The sequence below is a fragment of the Bos indicus x Bos taurus genome, chromosome 5 (genome assembly GCF_003369695.1).
Source record: "Bos indicus x Bos taurus breed Angus x Brahman F1 hybrid chromosome 5, Bos_hybrid_MaternalHap_v2.0, whole genome shotgun sequence".
NCBI classification, from domain to species: domain Eukaryota; kingdom Metazoa; phylum Chordata; class Mammalia; order Artiodactyla; family Bovidae; genus Bos; species Bos indicus x Bos taurus.
This window is the reverse complement of record NC_040080.1, coordinates 28,465,383-28,482,274: the sequence shown is the minus strand read 5'-3', so window position 1 is coordinate 28,482,274 and position 16,892 is coordinate 28,465,383. Positions and strand designations below refer to the sequence as shown.

The 16,892-nt window shown below is 36.8% G+C and overlaps 1 protein-coding gene across 4 annotated transcripts in view; it reads right to left on the bottom strand.

The window, feature by feature from the left end:
• PIK3C2G (phosphatidylinositol-4-phosphate 3-kinase catalytic subunit type 2 gamma) overlaps positions 1-16,892 on the bottom strand; it is a 664,807-nt gene that overhangs the window by 294,185 nt on the left and 353,730 nt on the right. For all 4 annotated transcript variants that reach the window (XM_027541447.1, XM_027541446.1, XM_027541448.1 and 1 more), the window contains one exon: positions 14,356-14,544. In XM_027541447.1, the coding sequence (XP_027397248.1) occupies positions 14,356-14,544 (189 nt within the window). The remainder of the gene's footprint in view (positions 1-14,355; positions 14,545-16,892) is intronic.

Sequence of the window (16,892 nt, the reverse complement as noted above, 5' to 3'; positions counted from 1 at the left end):
TCAACTTCTTCCCATTTGGCTTGTTACTTTGTCATTTCTACTTCTTTCTTACTTTCTTTTTCTGTAGGGTCAATAGCTTACTTCAAAAACTTCTGAAGTGATGGGTGAAAGCCAAATGCAATGTAACAAATGTTGACCTTTAAAAAAAAGCAACTTGGGGTAAACTGAAAAGCAAAGAAATCTGAGATCAAATTTAAGTGTAACAGAAATGTCAGACTTCAGAAAACACAGTAAGAATTCATGCAGAATGCCATAAGGCTATTCAGCTTAAAAGTACCAATGTCAGGTTGGAATTAGAAAACCATCAGAAGTACAGAACTGTTTTTCCAACAGGTTTTGAATCTGATGACACACTCAGCATCAGCTTGGAAGGAAAATGTCAATATGAACATCTTCGCTATTTTTTTAACACTAAAAACAATCAGACATGACAGAAGAAATTTTTTTCTAGGAAAAGAGGTGAATAAAGCTTCTTTAAAATGATTGTCAACCTCTATCTACTGAATAATTCATGTTCTTTCAAAATTGTTCACATGATTATAGAATATTAGAATTCAACGAAACCTGGAGATTTATTCAACCTCCTGACTGTATAAATGAAGAAACTGAAACTCAAGAGAGTTTGGGCTATTTTCCTGAAGTCATTCACTGGTTGATAACAAAACTAGATTATAAACATCCAGAATACTAGCCCAATATTTCTATCAAGGCCTTCTAATCTTTTGACTAGCTATTATCTTCTATGCTTATATAATATGCACAAGACTTATTTGGGTGTATTTTAAATTTTATTCCATTCTAAATGGGTCAGTAGAAACATATAATAGTGAGTAGTGTAATTTACTTATCTGGATTGGGGCACTGGTTCAGCCATGAACCAAAAGGAATAAGAATGAGTCCTAGGCCCAAACAGACAAAGGAACTGTTCAGATATTTCCTGATGGATAGTTATGGACTTGCACAACAATACTGGGAAATGCCTATATAGTCATGCATGTGTACTTAGTCGCTCAGTTTTGTCTGACTCTCTGCGACCATTTGGACCATAGCCTGCCAGGCTCTTCTGTTAATGGGATTTTTCAGGCAAGAATACTGGAGTGGGTTGCCATTTTCTCCTCCAAGGGATATTCCCAACCCAGGGATCAAATCCATGTCTTCTGTGTCTCCTGCACTTTAGGTGGATTCTTTACCCACTGGGTAAGCCATATAGTCATGGTATTAATGAATTACTTAAGATATCTATGATATGTTTCTCTTTCTGAGAATGGACATATAGACACCATGGAGGGAAGAGGGGTGGGATGAATTGGGAGACTGACGTATATACACTAGCATGTATAAAGTAAATAACTAATGAGAACCTACTGTATAGCACAGGGAATTATAACAAGCACTCTGTCACCACCTAAAGGAGAAGGAAATCCAAAAAAGAGGGGACGTATGTATTCATATAGCTGATTCACTTTGCTGTACAGCAGAAACTAACACAATATCATAAAGCAACTATACTCCAATAAAAAGGATTTAAAAGTTCTTAGAGTTTTATAATTCTAGTCAATAGGCATCTGACTGAAAAAAATAATAATGTGTACTTACAATTCCAAAGTATAACCAAAAAATACTCATTGATAATAAAGTTATTCATTATCTTGTGGGGAAAAAAAAAGAATAAGGGATTTTGAGTCTAAATACTAAGGGTTCTAAAAATAAATAAATATGAAGGGTTCCTTTTTTAAGACCTCTCCCTAAACAAATTTATTTGCACCCTTGACTTAATTCCCATCCTTCACTTGATGACTTCCATGTTGGGGTCTCCAGCTTAGATACCTTTCTTGAACACCTTTGGTCATCTCAAGCACACCTCAAAGCCAACATGCAAAGTCTAAACCACATAGTTCTTGTTCTTCTATTGGTTATGTGTCTCCCAGTGTGCCCCATCTTAGGGAATGTTACTTTTATCCCCTTAGTTACGAAAGATAGAGATCTGGGAATAATCCTTGGTACTCTTCTTTTTCACTACTCCTTCCCATTCAGTCCTGTCATTTTTATGTCTAAATGTTCTGGTTTTCTTCATTTCATTGCATTACCACTCACCTTCTAGGGCTTCCCTGGTGGCTCAGCAGTAAAGAATCTGCCTGTGACATGGCTTTGATCCCTAGGTGGGGAAGATCCCCTGGAGAACAGAATGGTAACCCACTTCAGTATTCTTGCCTGGAGAACCCCATGGACACAGGACCTTGGCGGGCTACAATCTATGGTTTCATAAAGAGTCAGACACAACTGAACAACGAAACAACCACCACCAACACCACCTTCTAAGGCTGACTTGCCATTCTCTGATCCTTGGACTACTTCCATAACTTATCTCATCTTCTCTCATCTACTTAACGCTTCCTTCACCAAATCCATGCTTCACTCAGAAACCAGAGTAATCTCTGAAAGATGCTGCTGCTGCTAAGTCGCTTCAGTCGTGTCCGACTCTGTGTGACCCCAGAGACGGCAGCCCACCAGGCTTCCCCATCCCTGGGATTCTCCAGGCAAGAACACTGGAGTGGGTTGCCATTTCCTTCTCCAATGCATGAAAGTGAAAAGTGAGAGGGAAGTCGCTCAGTCATGTTCGACTCTAGCAACCCCATGGACTGTAGCCCACCAGGCTCCTCTGTCCATGGGATTTTCCAGGCAAAAGTACTGGAGTGGGATGCCATTGCCTCCTCCATGAAAGATGCAAATCAATTCAAAATTTTTTGTCGCCAAGAACCATTTATGCCTTCATGTTGCTATCAGAATAAAGATGAAGTTGCTTAACATGACCCTGTTTAGAAGACCTTAACATGATCTAGTTCCATATGAAGGTATCTTTCCATCACACACTCCTCCCCTGGACTACAGGCACACTAGCTCTCTTCAGTACAGTTCAGTCACTCGGTCCTGTCCGACTCTTTGTGACCCCATGAACTGCAGGATGCCAGGCTTCCCTGTCCATCACCAACTCCCAGAATTTATTCAAACTCATGTCCATTGAGTCGGTGATGCCATCCAACCATATCATCCTCTGTTGTCCCCTTCTCCTCCCACCTTCAATCTTTCTCAGCATCAGGGTCTTTTCCAATGAATCAGTTCTTCACATCAGGTGTCCAAAGTATTGGAGTTTCAGCTTAAACATCAGTCCTTCCGATGAATATCAGGACTGATTTCCTTTAGGACAGACTGGTTGGATCTCCTTGCTGTCCAAGGGACTCGAGCGTCTTCTCCAACACCACAGTTTAAAAGCATCAGTTCTTCGGCACTCAGCTTTCCTTACAGTCCAATTCTCACATCCATACATGATAACTGGAAAAACCATAGCTTTCACTCGATGGACCTTTGTTGGCAAAGTAATGTCTCTGCTTTTTAATATACTGTCTAGCTTGGTCATAACTTTTCCTCAAAAGAGCAAGCATCTCTTAATTTCATGGCTGAAGTCACCATCTGCAGTGATTTTGGAGCCCCCCAAAAATAAAGTATCTCTTGTTTCCACTGTTTCCCCATCTATTTGCCATGAAGTGGTGGGACCGGATTTTCTGAATGTCGAGTTTTAAGCCAACTTTTCATTCTCCTCTTTCATTTCAAGAGATTCTTTAGCTTTGCTTCATTTTCTGCCATAAGAGTAGTGTCATCTGCATATCTGAGGTTATTGATATTTCTCCCAGTAATTTTGATTCCAGCTTGTGCTTCATCCAGCCTGGCATTTCTTGCGATGTACTCGGCATATAAGTTAAATAAGCAGGGTGACAATATACAGCCTTAAAGTACACCGTTCCCTATTTGGAACCAGTCTGTTGTTCCATGTCTTACTCTTACTGTTGCTTCCTGACCTGCATACAGATTTCTCAAGAGGCAGATCAGGTGGCCTGGAATTCCCATCTCTTTCAGATTTTTTTTCACAGTTTATTGTGATCAACACAGTTCAAGTCTCTGGCATAGTCAATAAAGCAGAAACAGATGTTTTTCTGGAACTCTCTTGCTTTTTTGATGATCCAATGGATGTTGGCAATTTGATCTCTGGTTCCTCTGCCTTTTCTAAATCTAGCTTGTACACCTGGAAGTTCTTGGTTCACGTTCTGTGGAAGCCTGGCTTGGAGAATTTTGAGCGTTACTTTATTAGCGTGTGCTGCTGCTGCTGCTAACTCAGTTCAGTGGTGTCCGACTCTGTGTGACCCCATAGACAGCAGCCCACCAGGCTCCTCTGTCCCTGGGATTCTCCAGGCAAGAACACTGGAGTGGGTTGCCATTTCCTTCTCCAATGCATGCATGCTTAGTTGCTTTAGTTGTGTCTGACTCTGTGCGACCATATGGACAGCAGCCCACCAAGCTCCTCTGTCCACGGGATTCTCTAGGCAAGAATACTAGAGTGGGTTACATGTGAGATGAATGTAATTGTGAAGTAGTTTAAGCATTCTTTGGCATTGCCTTTATTTGGGGTTGAAATTAAAACTGACCTTTTCCAGTCCTGTGGCCACTGCTGAGTTTTCCAAATTTGCTGGCATATGGAATGTAGCACTTTCAGAGCATCATCTTTTAGGACTCGAAATAACTCAACTGGGATTCCACCATCTCCATTAGCTTTGTTCGTAGTGATGCTTCCTAAGGCCCATTTGACTTCACAATCCAGGATTTCTGACTCTAGGTGAGTGATCATGCCATCATGATTATCTGGGTCATGAAGATCTTTTTCGTAGAGTTCTTCTGTGTATTCTTGCCATGTCTTCTTAATATATTCTGCTTCTGTTAGGTCCATACCATTTCTGTCCTTCATTGAGCCCATCTTTGCATGAAATGTTCCCTTGGTATCTCTAATTTTCTTGAAGAGACCTGTAGTCTTTCCCATTCTATTGTTTTCCTCTATTTCTTTGCATTGATTGCTGAGGAAGGCTTTCTTATCTCTCCTTGCTATTCTTTGGAACTCTGCATTCAAATGGGTATATCTTTCCTTTTCTCCTTTGCTTTTGGCTTCTCTTCTTTTCACAGCTATTTGTAAGGCCTCTTCAGACAACCATTTTGCCTTTTTACATTTCTTTTTTGGGGGGATGGTCTTGATCTCTGCCTTCTTCTTCAGGAACCCTATCAGATCTAACCCCTTGAATATATTTATCACTTCCACTGAATAATCATACGGGATTTCATTTAGGTCATACCTGAATGGTCTAGTGGATTTTCTTACTTTCTTCATTTTAAGTCTGAATTTGGCAATAAGGAGTTTATATTCTTTGCCACAGTCACCTCCCAGTCTTATTTTTGCTGACTGTATAGAGCTCCTCCAGCTTAGGCTGCAAAGAATATAATCGATCTGATTTTAGTATTGACCATTTGGTGATGTCCATGTGTAGAGTGTTCTCTTGTGTTTTTGGAAGGGGGTGTTTGCTATGACCAGTGCGTTCTTTTGGCAAAACTCTATTAGCCTTTGCCCTGCTTCATTCTGTAGTCTAAGACCAAATTTGCCTGTTACTCCAGGTATTTCTTGACTTCCTACTTTTGCATTCCAGTCCCCTATAATGAAAAGGACAACCCTTTGGGTGTTAGTTCTAAAAGGTCTTGTAGGTCTTCATAGAGCCATTCAACTTCAGCTTCTTCAGCATTTCTGTTTGGGGCATAGGTGTGGGTTACTGTGATATTGAATGGTTTACCTTGGAAATGAATAGAGATCATTCTGTTGTTTTTGAGATTGCATCCAAGTACTGCATTTCAGACTGTTTTGTTGATTATGATGGCTACTCCATTTCTTCTAAGGAATTCTTGCTCACAGTAGGCTCTCTTCTCACTTCCTAAATGCAGTTTCTGCATTTCCTAGCTCCCGTCTTCCCATGGAACTCTTCTCTTATCTTCCCTTTCACCAGTTCATTTTCACTCATCTTAGATATGCAATCAAACATAAAACTTCCTCAGGGAAGACTTTTCCCACTCTGGAGAAAGATTTGGGTCCTTCATTTTATGTTATCATGGAACCATGTACTTCTCTCAGAGCTGTTATGACACCTGTTATTTTACATTTATAATTTGGTAAGGGCCTATTTCTCCCCACTTCCAGTGGACTACAACTCCATAAAGGCAGGACTATGTTTCTTTTTGCTTAACATGCTAGCTTCAGAGCCTAAAGAAGTGTCTAACATGAACAGGCCATCAGTAAGTATCTACTGAGTGAATGAATAAACAAACTGGATATCAATTTCTTTATTTATAAAGTGGAAATCCATAAAGTGGGGGAAACTGCACATGATGGTAACAATATTATAGAGACTGTTTTGTAGGTCAATCATATAATATTTTGAAAGTGCTTAATAAGTAATCTATAAGTCACTATTCAATTTTCAAATATAAATTTGCTCTTTTACCATATACGTTTTGACAAGTGAATTTAAGCTTAGTGAATCTTACTAGAAACGAAATTGTTCCCGTGACTTTATGATATTTACAATTTAGCATTGAAAAAAATCTGTAAACTGTAAACACTCTTAAAAACATAGATACCAGGAAGAAGATGATGTTGACAAGACTGACTGGTAGCATTTATTGAAAGTTCTCATAAGTACTTTATCCTGTAAGGTACAATGCATGATACTTATTACTCCCATTGGCAGGAGGTGGGAGGGGTTTCAGGATGGAGAACACATGTACACCCATGGCAGATTCATGTCAATGTATGGCAAAACCAATACAATATTGTAAAGTAAATAAATAAAACTAAAATAAAAGAAAAAAAATAAAAACTTGAACGAAGTGTTTCATTAATAAGTGACAGAGACAGAAATGTCTGATTTCAAAGCTTGTATTGTCAACTGTGAAATTTGGAAGCAACTCCATAAACTCTTCAAAAATGCACAAAGGTAAGATTCATGTCTTTGGTTTATACAATTCTAAGTTCTTCATTCTCAGTATATCACTTTGACTCTGTCTTCATGTGAGACACCATGGACTGCAGGACGCCAGGCCTCCCTGTCCTTCACCATTTCCCGGAGTTTGCCCAAGTTCATGTCCACTGGATCAGTGATGCCATCCAACCATCTCATCCTCCATTGCCCTCTTCCCCTTCTGTCTTCAATCTTTCCCAGCATTAGGGTCTTTTCCAAGGAGTTGGCTCTTTTCATCATGTGGCTAAAGCATTGGAGCTTCAGCTTCAGCATCAGTCCTTCCAATGAGTATTCATGGTTTACTTCCTTTAGGATTGACTGGTTTTATTTCTTTACTGTCCAAGGTACTCTCAAGAGTCTTCTCCAGCACCACAGTTTGAAAGCATTAAGTTTTCAGTGTTCTGCCTTCTTTATAGTCCAACTCTCACATCCACACATGACTACTGGAAAGGCCAAAGCTTTGACTATATGGACCTTTGTCAGCAAAATGATGTCTTTGCTTTTTAATACACTGTCTAGATTTGTCATAGCTTTCCTTTCAAGAAACAATCGTCTTCTGCTTTTATGGTTGCAGTCACCATCTGCAGTGATTTTAGAGCCCAAGAAGAGAAAATCTGTCACTGCTTCCACCTTTTCCCCTTCTATTTGCCATGAAGTGATGAGACTGGATGCCATGATCATAATTTTTTTTAATACTGAGTTTTAAGCCGGCCTTTTCACTCTCCTCTTTCACCTTCATCAAGAATCTTTTTAGTTAGTCTTTGCTTTCAGCCATTAGAGTGGTATCATCTGCATATCGTTGTTGATATTTCTCCCTACAATCGATTCCTGCTTGTAACTCATCTAGTCCAGCATTTCGCATAATGTGCTCTGCATATAAGTTAAATAAACAGGGTAGCAATATACAGCCTTGTTGTACTCCTTTCTCCGTATCCATAGTTACCTATAATTCTATTCATATATTCCCTTCCCTCCCAACTGAGAGGAACAAGTTACTCTCTTTCCTTGATAACAGCTCTATTTTCATTTTTGGTCCAGTCTGTTGGGTGTTGGGGTCATCTCATTTTGTCTCTTCACCCATCCCTGTTTTCTGAGCTTCCTTCCCTTCATGCATCTTTCATCTCAGTTTGTAAACATGCTTGGAGCTTTTTTATTTAAACAAACATAAGAAGTCCAAACATTAAAATCTTTCTCTTACCTCCTCCAACTTTAGTGATCTTCTCACCTTTACGATCAATCTTATTCCAAGAGGCACAAATTAGTTTTCTCCATTTCCTCTTTGAGGCCTTGAAGATGGCATCCAACTTCAACACCCAAATTTGCTCTTTCATCCAAAACTCTTGTCTTGGTTAATGATGTAATTATCTATCATTTACCTAATCAGAAAGTTCAAAGTCTTCCTTATTTCCTCTCTTGTTCACTTTCCTCTGAAATGTTTCTCCAGTCTGCTCTGTAAATTTCTACTGATGCTTAGAGCAGGCCCAGACCACTTTTCAAGTAGACTATTTCTATACCTACATCTAATATCCTTGCTGTTATTCTTTTTTACAGTCCACACTTTGCATTAATGCACAGAATTATCCTTGTACAAAATAAATCAGACTGCTTGAGTCCCATTTTTAAGATTCCATGGGCTGCCATAAAGTTAGTTATGAATAATTGCCTGACTTATAGAGCTCCAAATGATCTAAACTGAACCAGCCTTTTCAACTTTGTCTCCTAGTACCATTCCTTTATAATATTATAGTAAATCTCTCATTATTCTCTGAACTTCCATAACTTTGACCATCTAGTCTTTCTTTCTGGAATTCCATTTCCTCTCTACTCCACTCAGGAAATGCCTATGAATTTTTCAAGTCAGAATTCAATTCCTTTCCAAACCTTTTCTTACATTCTCTGAGAGAATCTGCCTCTCTCTTTCTTGGAGGCATACAGCACTCAACACTATGATTATAGTCTGGAGAACATTGTATGGTGATCTTCAGTTTGAGTCTTTCCCTCTGAAGTGTATGTTCTTTAAACACAGTTGCTGTGTCCTATTCTGCTTCTTTGATTCATTGTGTGCCAGTTTCCATATATACATATTTTTGCTCAAAAAATAAATGGAAAGAATACATCATCATCTATTAGTTGATTGTTTAGTCAAATGTGGAAGTTATAGCTGTCTACCTTTTCCATATTCTCTTTGGCCTGCTTACAATGGTAGTTAAGAATGACTTTAGTACATTAATCTCTACAATAAAGAATACAGCGGTTTGATGCAAACATTTTTGTGGGACATTTTTCCAGGGAAACTGATTTTCAAAGCTAAGGCACTGCCTATTAAGTATTGCTCTTGTTTCTGCAAGACAATAATTTCACTTCATGTAGGATAGGAAGTTCTAGTACCTTGTCAAATTTTTATTTAAGCTTCTGATGTAATCCTCTGATGCTAATTCAGAGTTGCTATTTTTAAATGAATGCTTTCTTTGAACTGCCTTCTAATTCCTTGGGTAATTTCTGCTTATTATTAGTAGTTGAATAGTTGTGTCTGTGCACCAGGGTTCAAGAAAATAGCAACCATCTGCCAAGAACTACAGACCTTAGCCCTTGGTCTCTGGTATTCTGACAGCACCGCCTTCTCTAATGGAAGTATCAGTACCCGCTGAACACACTGTTAACGCTCAGCTGTGGAAATATTAACACCCTATGGCCCACAAGAGCTAAATCAAATATCAACATGTTTCTTGCTAAAAAGAAGCCAGCAGGAGGTGGTGAATCTTCAAACAGGATTAAGTAATCAGCAATATTAAAAATTATCTGAGCTAGAAATGGAGCACGTCAGTTCTCAGGAGGTTAAGCCACTGGAAAAAAATAGATTATTCAATGGAGACAAAATATAGACCTCTGAAGAACTCACTCTGACAACTTACTTGTTAGCACATACTGTTTGTTCTCAGAGAAGTCAGCTTTTGAATTTAGAGAAGTTGAAAGGTTCATTTCTTGAAACAGCCTGTCCTCAAGTTTTTTAACAGTTCTGTTAAACTGAGAGTGGGAGTTGGAGGATGAGTACAGTGGAAACACTCCAACCTTTTCAGTGACCTTTATTGATGCATGATAAGGAACTGTTCAATGTGCAAATAAATCAAGTTTCTACTAAGTTCCTTGATTGATGCTTTCTAAACCCCACTCTATTCTGAAACCAGTCCTCATAACATTTAAAACTCTGATTATTCAGAAAAAAAGAAATTACACAGTGAAGTGGAAACATCCAAGGGAAAGTACTGCTGTTTACTATAATCAAACTACTGTAGGATAGTTTTATTTACATATTTAGTACATAAACAAACAGCATGTATTTATGTAGGAATGGTGTGAATTATAGGGTGAGGATGGCAAGCTCCAAATCTCTGGATTTAACTCTAGCTCCTTAACTTACAAGTGCCATTTGGGCAATTTAACCCTTGTAAGCCTCAGTTCCCTCAAAGGTAAAACTGGGATAATAATAGTATTTGTTTTATAGGGTTATTATAGATAATAAAGTGAGTACTAAGGGAGCACTAAATGAAAATCTAAACTTTATACTTAAAATATTAAGAGAATCAAATAGATGTTCAACATCTCTTCAGGTAGAGAAGCTTAGTTATCAGCAATCAAAGAATATAGAAATCCATCTAGTGAATCCTCTTTATCTATAAGCAAGAAAACTAAGCAGGCTTCATGCTGACAAAGATTTTTGTAAAAAGTATTCCATGAACTTTACAAGAAAATATTAGTTAATACATTTAAACGTCTTTAAAATAGACCAAAGTACATCTTAATGGAACAATAAGCTATCCAAAAAAAAAAAAAAAAAAAAGCCATAGTTAATGCTTTAGAAACTTAAAAAAGTTATCCCATAAAAAACTAGGCTTTAGTGAAATAGAGAGTCATATTAATAGTTTTGCCTTTACAATCATTCTTTAAGTATTTTTAGCAGTTTTATGGAGATGTAACAAATACCATACAATTCACTCAGTGTACAATTTAATGGCTTTTAGCTTCCTCCTAGAGTTACTGAATCATAACCACAAAAGAAACCTCATAACAACTGGTTCTCATTCTCTACATTGCCCCAAACTCCTCTGGCCCTAGGTGATCACTGATCTACTTTCCATCTCCATTCATTTGCCTATATCTGGGCATCATAAAACATGTGGTCTTTTGTGACTAGCTTTGTTTGCTTAACGTGTTTTCAAGGTTCATTCATGTTGTAACATACATTAATATTCACTTATTATCATTGAATACTCTAACATTGCATGGACAGACCACTTTTTATCTATCCATTCATTATTTGATGGTCATTTGAGTTGTTTTTACTTTTTGGCTATTGTAAATAATGCTGGTCTGAACATCCATGGAGAAATTTTTGAGGGAACCTATTTTTCATTTTTTTTAATTTTTTTATTTTTTAACTTTACAATATTGTATTGATTTTGCCGTATATCAACATGAATCTGCCACAGGTATACATGTGTTCCCCATCCTGAACCCTCCTCCCTCCTCCCTCCCCGTACCATCCCTCTGGGTCGTCCCAATGCACCAGCCCCAAGCATCCAGTATCGTGCATCAAACCTGGACTGGCGACTCATTTCATATATGATATTATATATGTTTCAATGCCATTCTCCCAAATCATCCCACCCTCTCCCTCTCCCACAGGGTCCAAAAGACTGTTCTCTACATCAGTGTCTCTTTTGCTGTCTCGTATACAGGGTTATTGTTATCATCTTTCTAAATTCCGTATATATGCATTAGTATACTGTATTGGTGTTTTTCTTTCTGGCTTACTTCACTCTGTATAATAGGCTCCAGTTTCATCCACCTCATTAGAACTGATTCAAATGTATTCTTCTTAATGGCTGAGTAACTCTCCAGTAAATGCTGGAGAGGGTGTGGAGAAAAGGGAACCCTCTTACACTGTTGGTGGGAATGCAAACTAGTACAGCCACTATGGAGAACAGTGTGGAGATTCCTTAAAAAACTGGAAATAGAACTGCCTATTTTTCATTTATCTTGAGTATTTACCTAAGAGTGGAATTGTTGGGTCATATGTTAACTTGATGTTTAGTATTTAAGAAACTGACTAACTGGTTTCCAAACTGGCTGCCCTGTTTTACATTCCCATGGGCAGTATATGAGATTTCCAATTTCTTCACATCCTTGCCAAAGGTAATTGTTTTTCTGATTATAGCCATCCTAGTTAGTGTCAAGTGATATCTTAATGTGGTTTTCATTTATATTTCCCTAGTGATTAATGATGCTGAGCATCTTTCCACATGCTTATTGGACATTTCTATATTTTCTTTGAGGAAATGTTAGACCCTCTGACCATTTTTTTTTAAATTAGGTTATTTATTTTCTGGTTATTGAGTTATGAGTATATATTCTGAATTAAATTCCTTTATTAAGATATAGGATTTGCTAATATCTTCTCTTATTCTGTGAATTGTTACCTTCACACTTTTTTTTAACCTTTATATTTTGAAACAATTTTCTCTGAGCTAATCAGTTCAGGAATGACAAAACAACAACTGCTACTTTTCTAAGTCTTACTTGAGCTAAAAAACAATTAGAATTAAAAAAACTTTTTTTAGATGTTGGCTACTCTTATCTAAATCAGAAAAAGAGGTTAAGAGTAAGGTGAAAATGGGAACTCATTTCTTCCAGAAATTTCTTGAAATATAAGTATGAACTGTAAGTAATTCCAATGAAAGAAAGTGAAGTCGCTCAGTTGTGTCCAACTCTTTGGGACCCCATGGACTGTAGCCTACCAGGCTCCTCTGTCCATGGGATTTTCCAGGCAAGAGTACTGGAGTGGGTTGCCATTTCCTTCTCCAGAGTATCTTCCCGACCCAGGGATCAAACCCAGGTCTCCCACATTGTAAGCAAGACGCTTTACCATCTAAGCCACCAGGGAAGTCAATTCCAATGAAACCAATTGTTAATTGATTTTCTTATGTAATTATTTCATTAATTAATTCAACTGTATAAGGCAATGTAAGAAACAAAGATAATTGATGATTCCTTCAAATAATATAGTTTAAATATTATTTTAAAATAAGGTATAAATAGTGATCATGAATTTTTGAGAATGATTGATTCAATATTGAGTAATTACTATGTCTCAGGTATTATTAAGCTTGTGGGAAACAGAAACACTATGATGAACTATCTGGGTTTAACTAGCTCTCATTCTAATGTGGGTAAATCACATGTTTCACATGTTGTGTGTAAAACATTGCAGTATAATGTAATTCATAAAGAAACAAAGCACTGCAGTAGGGAAATGTGGGCAGTGTTACTTAGTGAGGTCAAAGAAGGTCCATGTAGAAGAAGCCTTATAAAAAGGGGGAGAGCTGCAAGCTCAACTAAAAGACAAACTCTATCTATGTATCTATCTATGTTCTATCATTTATCAAGGAAGGTTGGTATATGGGTGCACAGTCATCAATGAAAGACATCAGAAAACAGAAATATTCAATGTACAAGGCACAAAAAAACAGAATTTTAAGATAATTTGTAAATTTTGAACTTGGAAGATTGAGAGGAAGCTTCTAGTAACTCCTACGAATAATAGGAAAAAATTTCTTTCTCCTCCTTTCACATCCTAGAAGTTTTATAAAAGCCATGAATTTTAAAATAAACCAAAATAAATTGTTTGAAAAGCCCTTTGTGGCACTTTCTTTCCCTCCTTTCTCCATCAGGATCTTGAGAGAGAATTCAGAACAGAACTGAGTGTCACAATTCTTCTCTGACTCTAGAGATTGCAGACTTTCTTCATGGCATCAGTGCTGATGCCATGAAGACAGACTTAAAATATCTCTTCTTGGCTTTGAATGTGAAGCAGAAGCCAAGTAAGAGCTGCTTCCCCAAGCCAGAACCAGACATCACACTTGTTCCCACATGCTTCCTCTTAACTAGACGATGACATCATTATCCACCGGATTCTCAACCACCATGCATTTTATTCTAGGGAAAATACAGAGAGTACACAAGGGATAGGTGTTTTTTTTTTCATTTTGTTATCATTATCATTGTCTTACTAACTGGACACCTACTATAAACAGGGTATTTTGCCTGGCTTTGAATATTTCAATAGTAAAAGATACTGTTTCAATTTTTAAGGACTCTTTTGTTTTGAGAGAGGGACAAGTAGAGAAGTTTATTTTTCCCTATTCAATATTTTTTGGTTGTTATTTCTCTAAGAGCAACTAGACTCCCCATTTAAGAAACTCTGGCCATTAATTTTATTTCAAGTTTAGTTTAGAAGACACAATTATAGTTTAGATTTGTTTCAAATTTATATTCACAGCTTACATTTATCTAAATTTAATATCCACAGCTACTGAAATTGGAAATAAACAGAATTGGTATTGAATAGAGACTTACAGTTTTTCTCTTCAAAATTTTCATGTTAGTAATATCATGCCTATAATGCAATTCTTACCTTGAAGTCAAAAGTCCAAGTGCCTCCAAAGGGTGAGAGAATTTCCATCTTCTTAAAATGGTATGCATTTCTGAAACAGTTCTTTCATCCCATCCAGGGGCACTTCCCAAGACCAAAGGAAGGGAGCAGTTTTCATTGTTGCAGTAGAAGCGATAAAACCATAAGTATCTTCTCTTTTCCTCAGAGAGGCTGCAAAACCAGATTGGAAGTGATAATTTACTGGAGTTCGTGACACTAACACATGTTTGTTATGAACAGTCAGTGCAAAATATTAGGTCTAGTTCTTTGATTTTTAGTTTCTTTTGGAAAATAAGTCCTTTATCTTCTTGGGACAGTTTGATAGGTTATTTTATCAGATTATTTCCCACTAACTTTAATCTTTTATAGAAAAATTAAATAAAATGTATTTCAGTTCAGATAATTCACATGTATTTTTCCTTGCTCTTATCTTTGCCACTTTTTAAAAAATGTCATTCTGGTTAGCAAAGTTTCTGTCTCCTTTAAGGCAGACCAAGTTTATCAATTCTGCCACATGTACTACTTAGAACAAAGATTCTCAACCATTTACTTTCTTACTGTATTTGGAAATTAACTTAGACCCAAGTGGGCCTGTGGAGAAATGGCATATTTTAAAGATGATATTCCTTCATTTCGAAGCAAGTTTCATCAGAGGTCAGAAAACTTTTTGCTCTAAACTTCAGAAACAAAGATCTCATTTCATCCCTGGATTCTGGCTTTAAATTCTTAGAGTTTGCTGGAAGTTTGGAGTTAAAATGCCAGTGAATAGGACTTTCTCACATGCACAAGTGTGCCCCTCAGAAGATCTAGATCTGGGACAAGGGCCATTGATTCACTGACAGTTTACCATGTTTTGCCTACACTCCAAGAAAGGCATTCAAGACCACAGTTGAACTGAAGGACAGCATTTCTCACACGACAATGACAGCTTTTCAACACTGTCTCCTCCAAACTGACACTCTGTCGCTCAGCTTTCATTAACTAAAACTCCCAAGAAGGGATAGCAAGAATTATTAACAGATTTTAAATATCATTATATCTCTACAATATCTTCTGAAATCCTCTCCCTCTGCAAAATGAAAGAAACGAATTACAGAGGATGGTTTTTGAGGTACATTTGGGCTCTTTTTCTCTTTTGTCACTACCTTCTTCACCAGAAACCCCCCAGAAGAAAAATATTCCATAATAAAATTATTATTTTTTTTGAGTTTTTTTTTTCTAATTTTATTTTATTTTTAAACTTTACATAATTGTATTAGTTTTGCCAAATATCAAAATGAATCCGCCACAGGTATACATGTGTTACTATGCTACTAAAACTAATTATTTTGTTTTAACTGAATTCATTTTTCAATATTGAATAATGCCTTTTTCTCTTTTATTGAAGCATAATTTACATAAAAGAGAATGCATGGATTCAGTTAATTAAATTTTGACAAATGCACATATCAAGCATAATAAAATCCGCACTCTTTTCAAGATATAAAAGTTTCTTATGCTACCAGAGGCTAGCAGTAGTACGACTTCTTTCACTTTAGACAGATAATATCTACTTTCAAACTTCATATAAACAGAATCATGAATATTTTTTATTTATAGCTTCTTTCACTAAGTATATTTTTTTGAAATTATCCATACTGTTGAGTATATCAGTAGATTATTTCTTTCAGTTAATGAGTATTACTCCTTTATATGAACATACCACAATTTGCTTATCCTTTCTCCTATCTGATGGATACTGGGAGTGTTTCCTGTTTTGGAATGTTATGAATAAAGCTTTTGTGAACATTTGTGTGCATGTATTTGTACAGGTGTATTTGCATTTCTCCTACGAAGTACCATGGAGGGAAATGACTTGGTTGTATGTCATGTGTTTACTTTTTGAAGAAACTGCTTTCCGAAGCGGTTGTTGCATTTTACATTATCAGGTGTAGGGTATGACAGAACCAATTGTATAGCATTTTTGCCATTCTTTAATTTTGCCCATTAAAAAATATTATCCATGTCACTGCAGTTTAATTAAAAGCATACTGATCATTTGAAAAAAAATTACACTTTCTACCAGATTATAATTGTATTTTCATCACTAATTTTGGAACAACTAGAACTGTCATCTTAACAATAATGGTTATTCTAATCAATGGCGGGATATGTCCTTCCATTTACTGAGGTTTTCTTTAAGTTCTCTTAGCAAAGTTTTGCATTTTTAAGTATGTGTGTGTTAGTCACTCAGTCATGTCTCATTCTTTGCAACCCCATGGACTCTAGCCCTTCAGGCTCCTCTGTCCATGGAATTCTCCAGGCAAGAATACTGAAGTGGGTTGTATTCCCTTCTGCAGGGGATAGAGATATTGATATTGTAAATATCAACATTGTTCGAATTTAGAAAAATGAAATTTATTTTCCCCTTTTTACTGGAATATAGTTGCATTTTGTACATTAATTGCAAATGCTATGATCTTACATAATTACCCGTCTGAAAATAGAGCCAGTTTTATTTCTTTATGACTTTTACACAT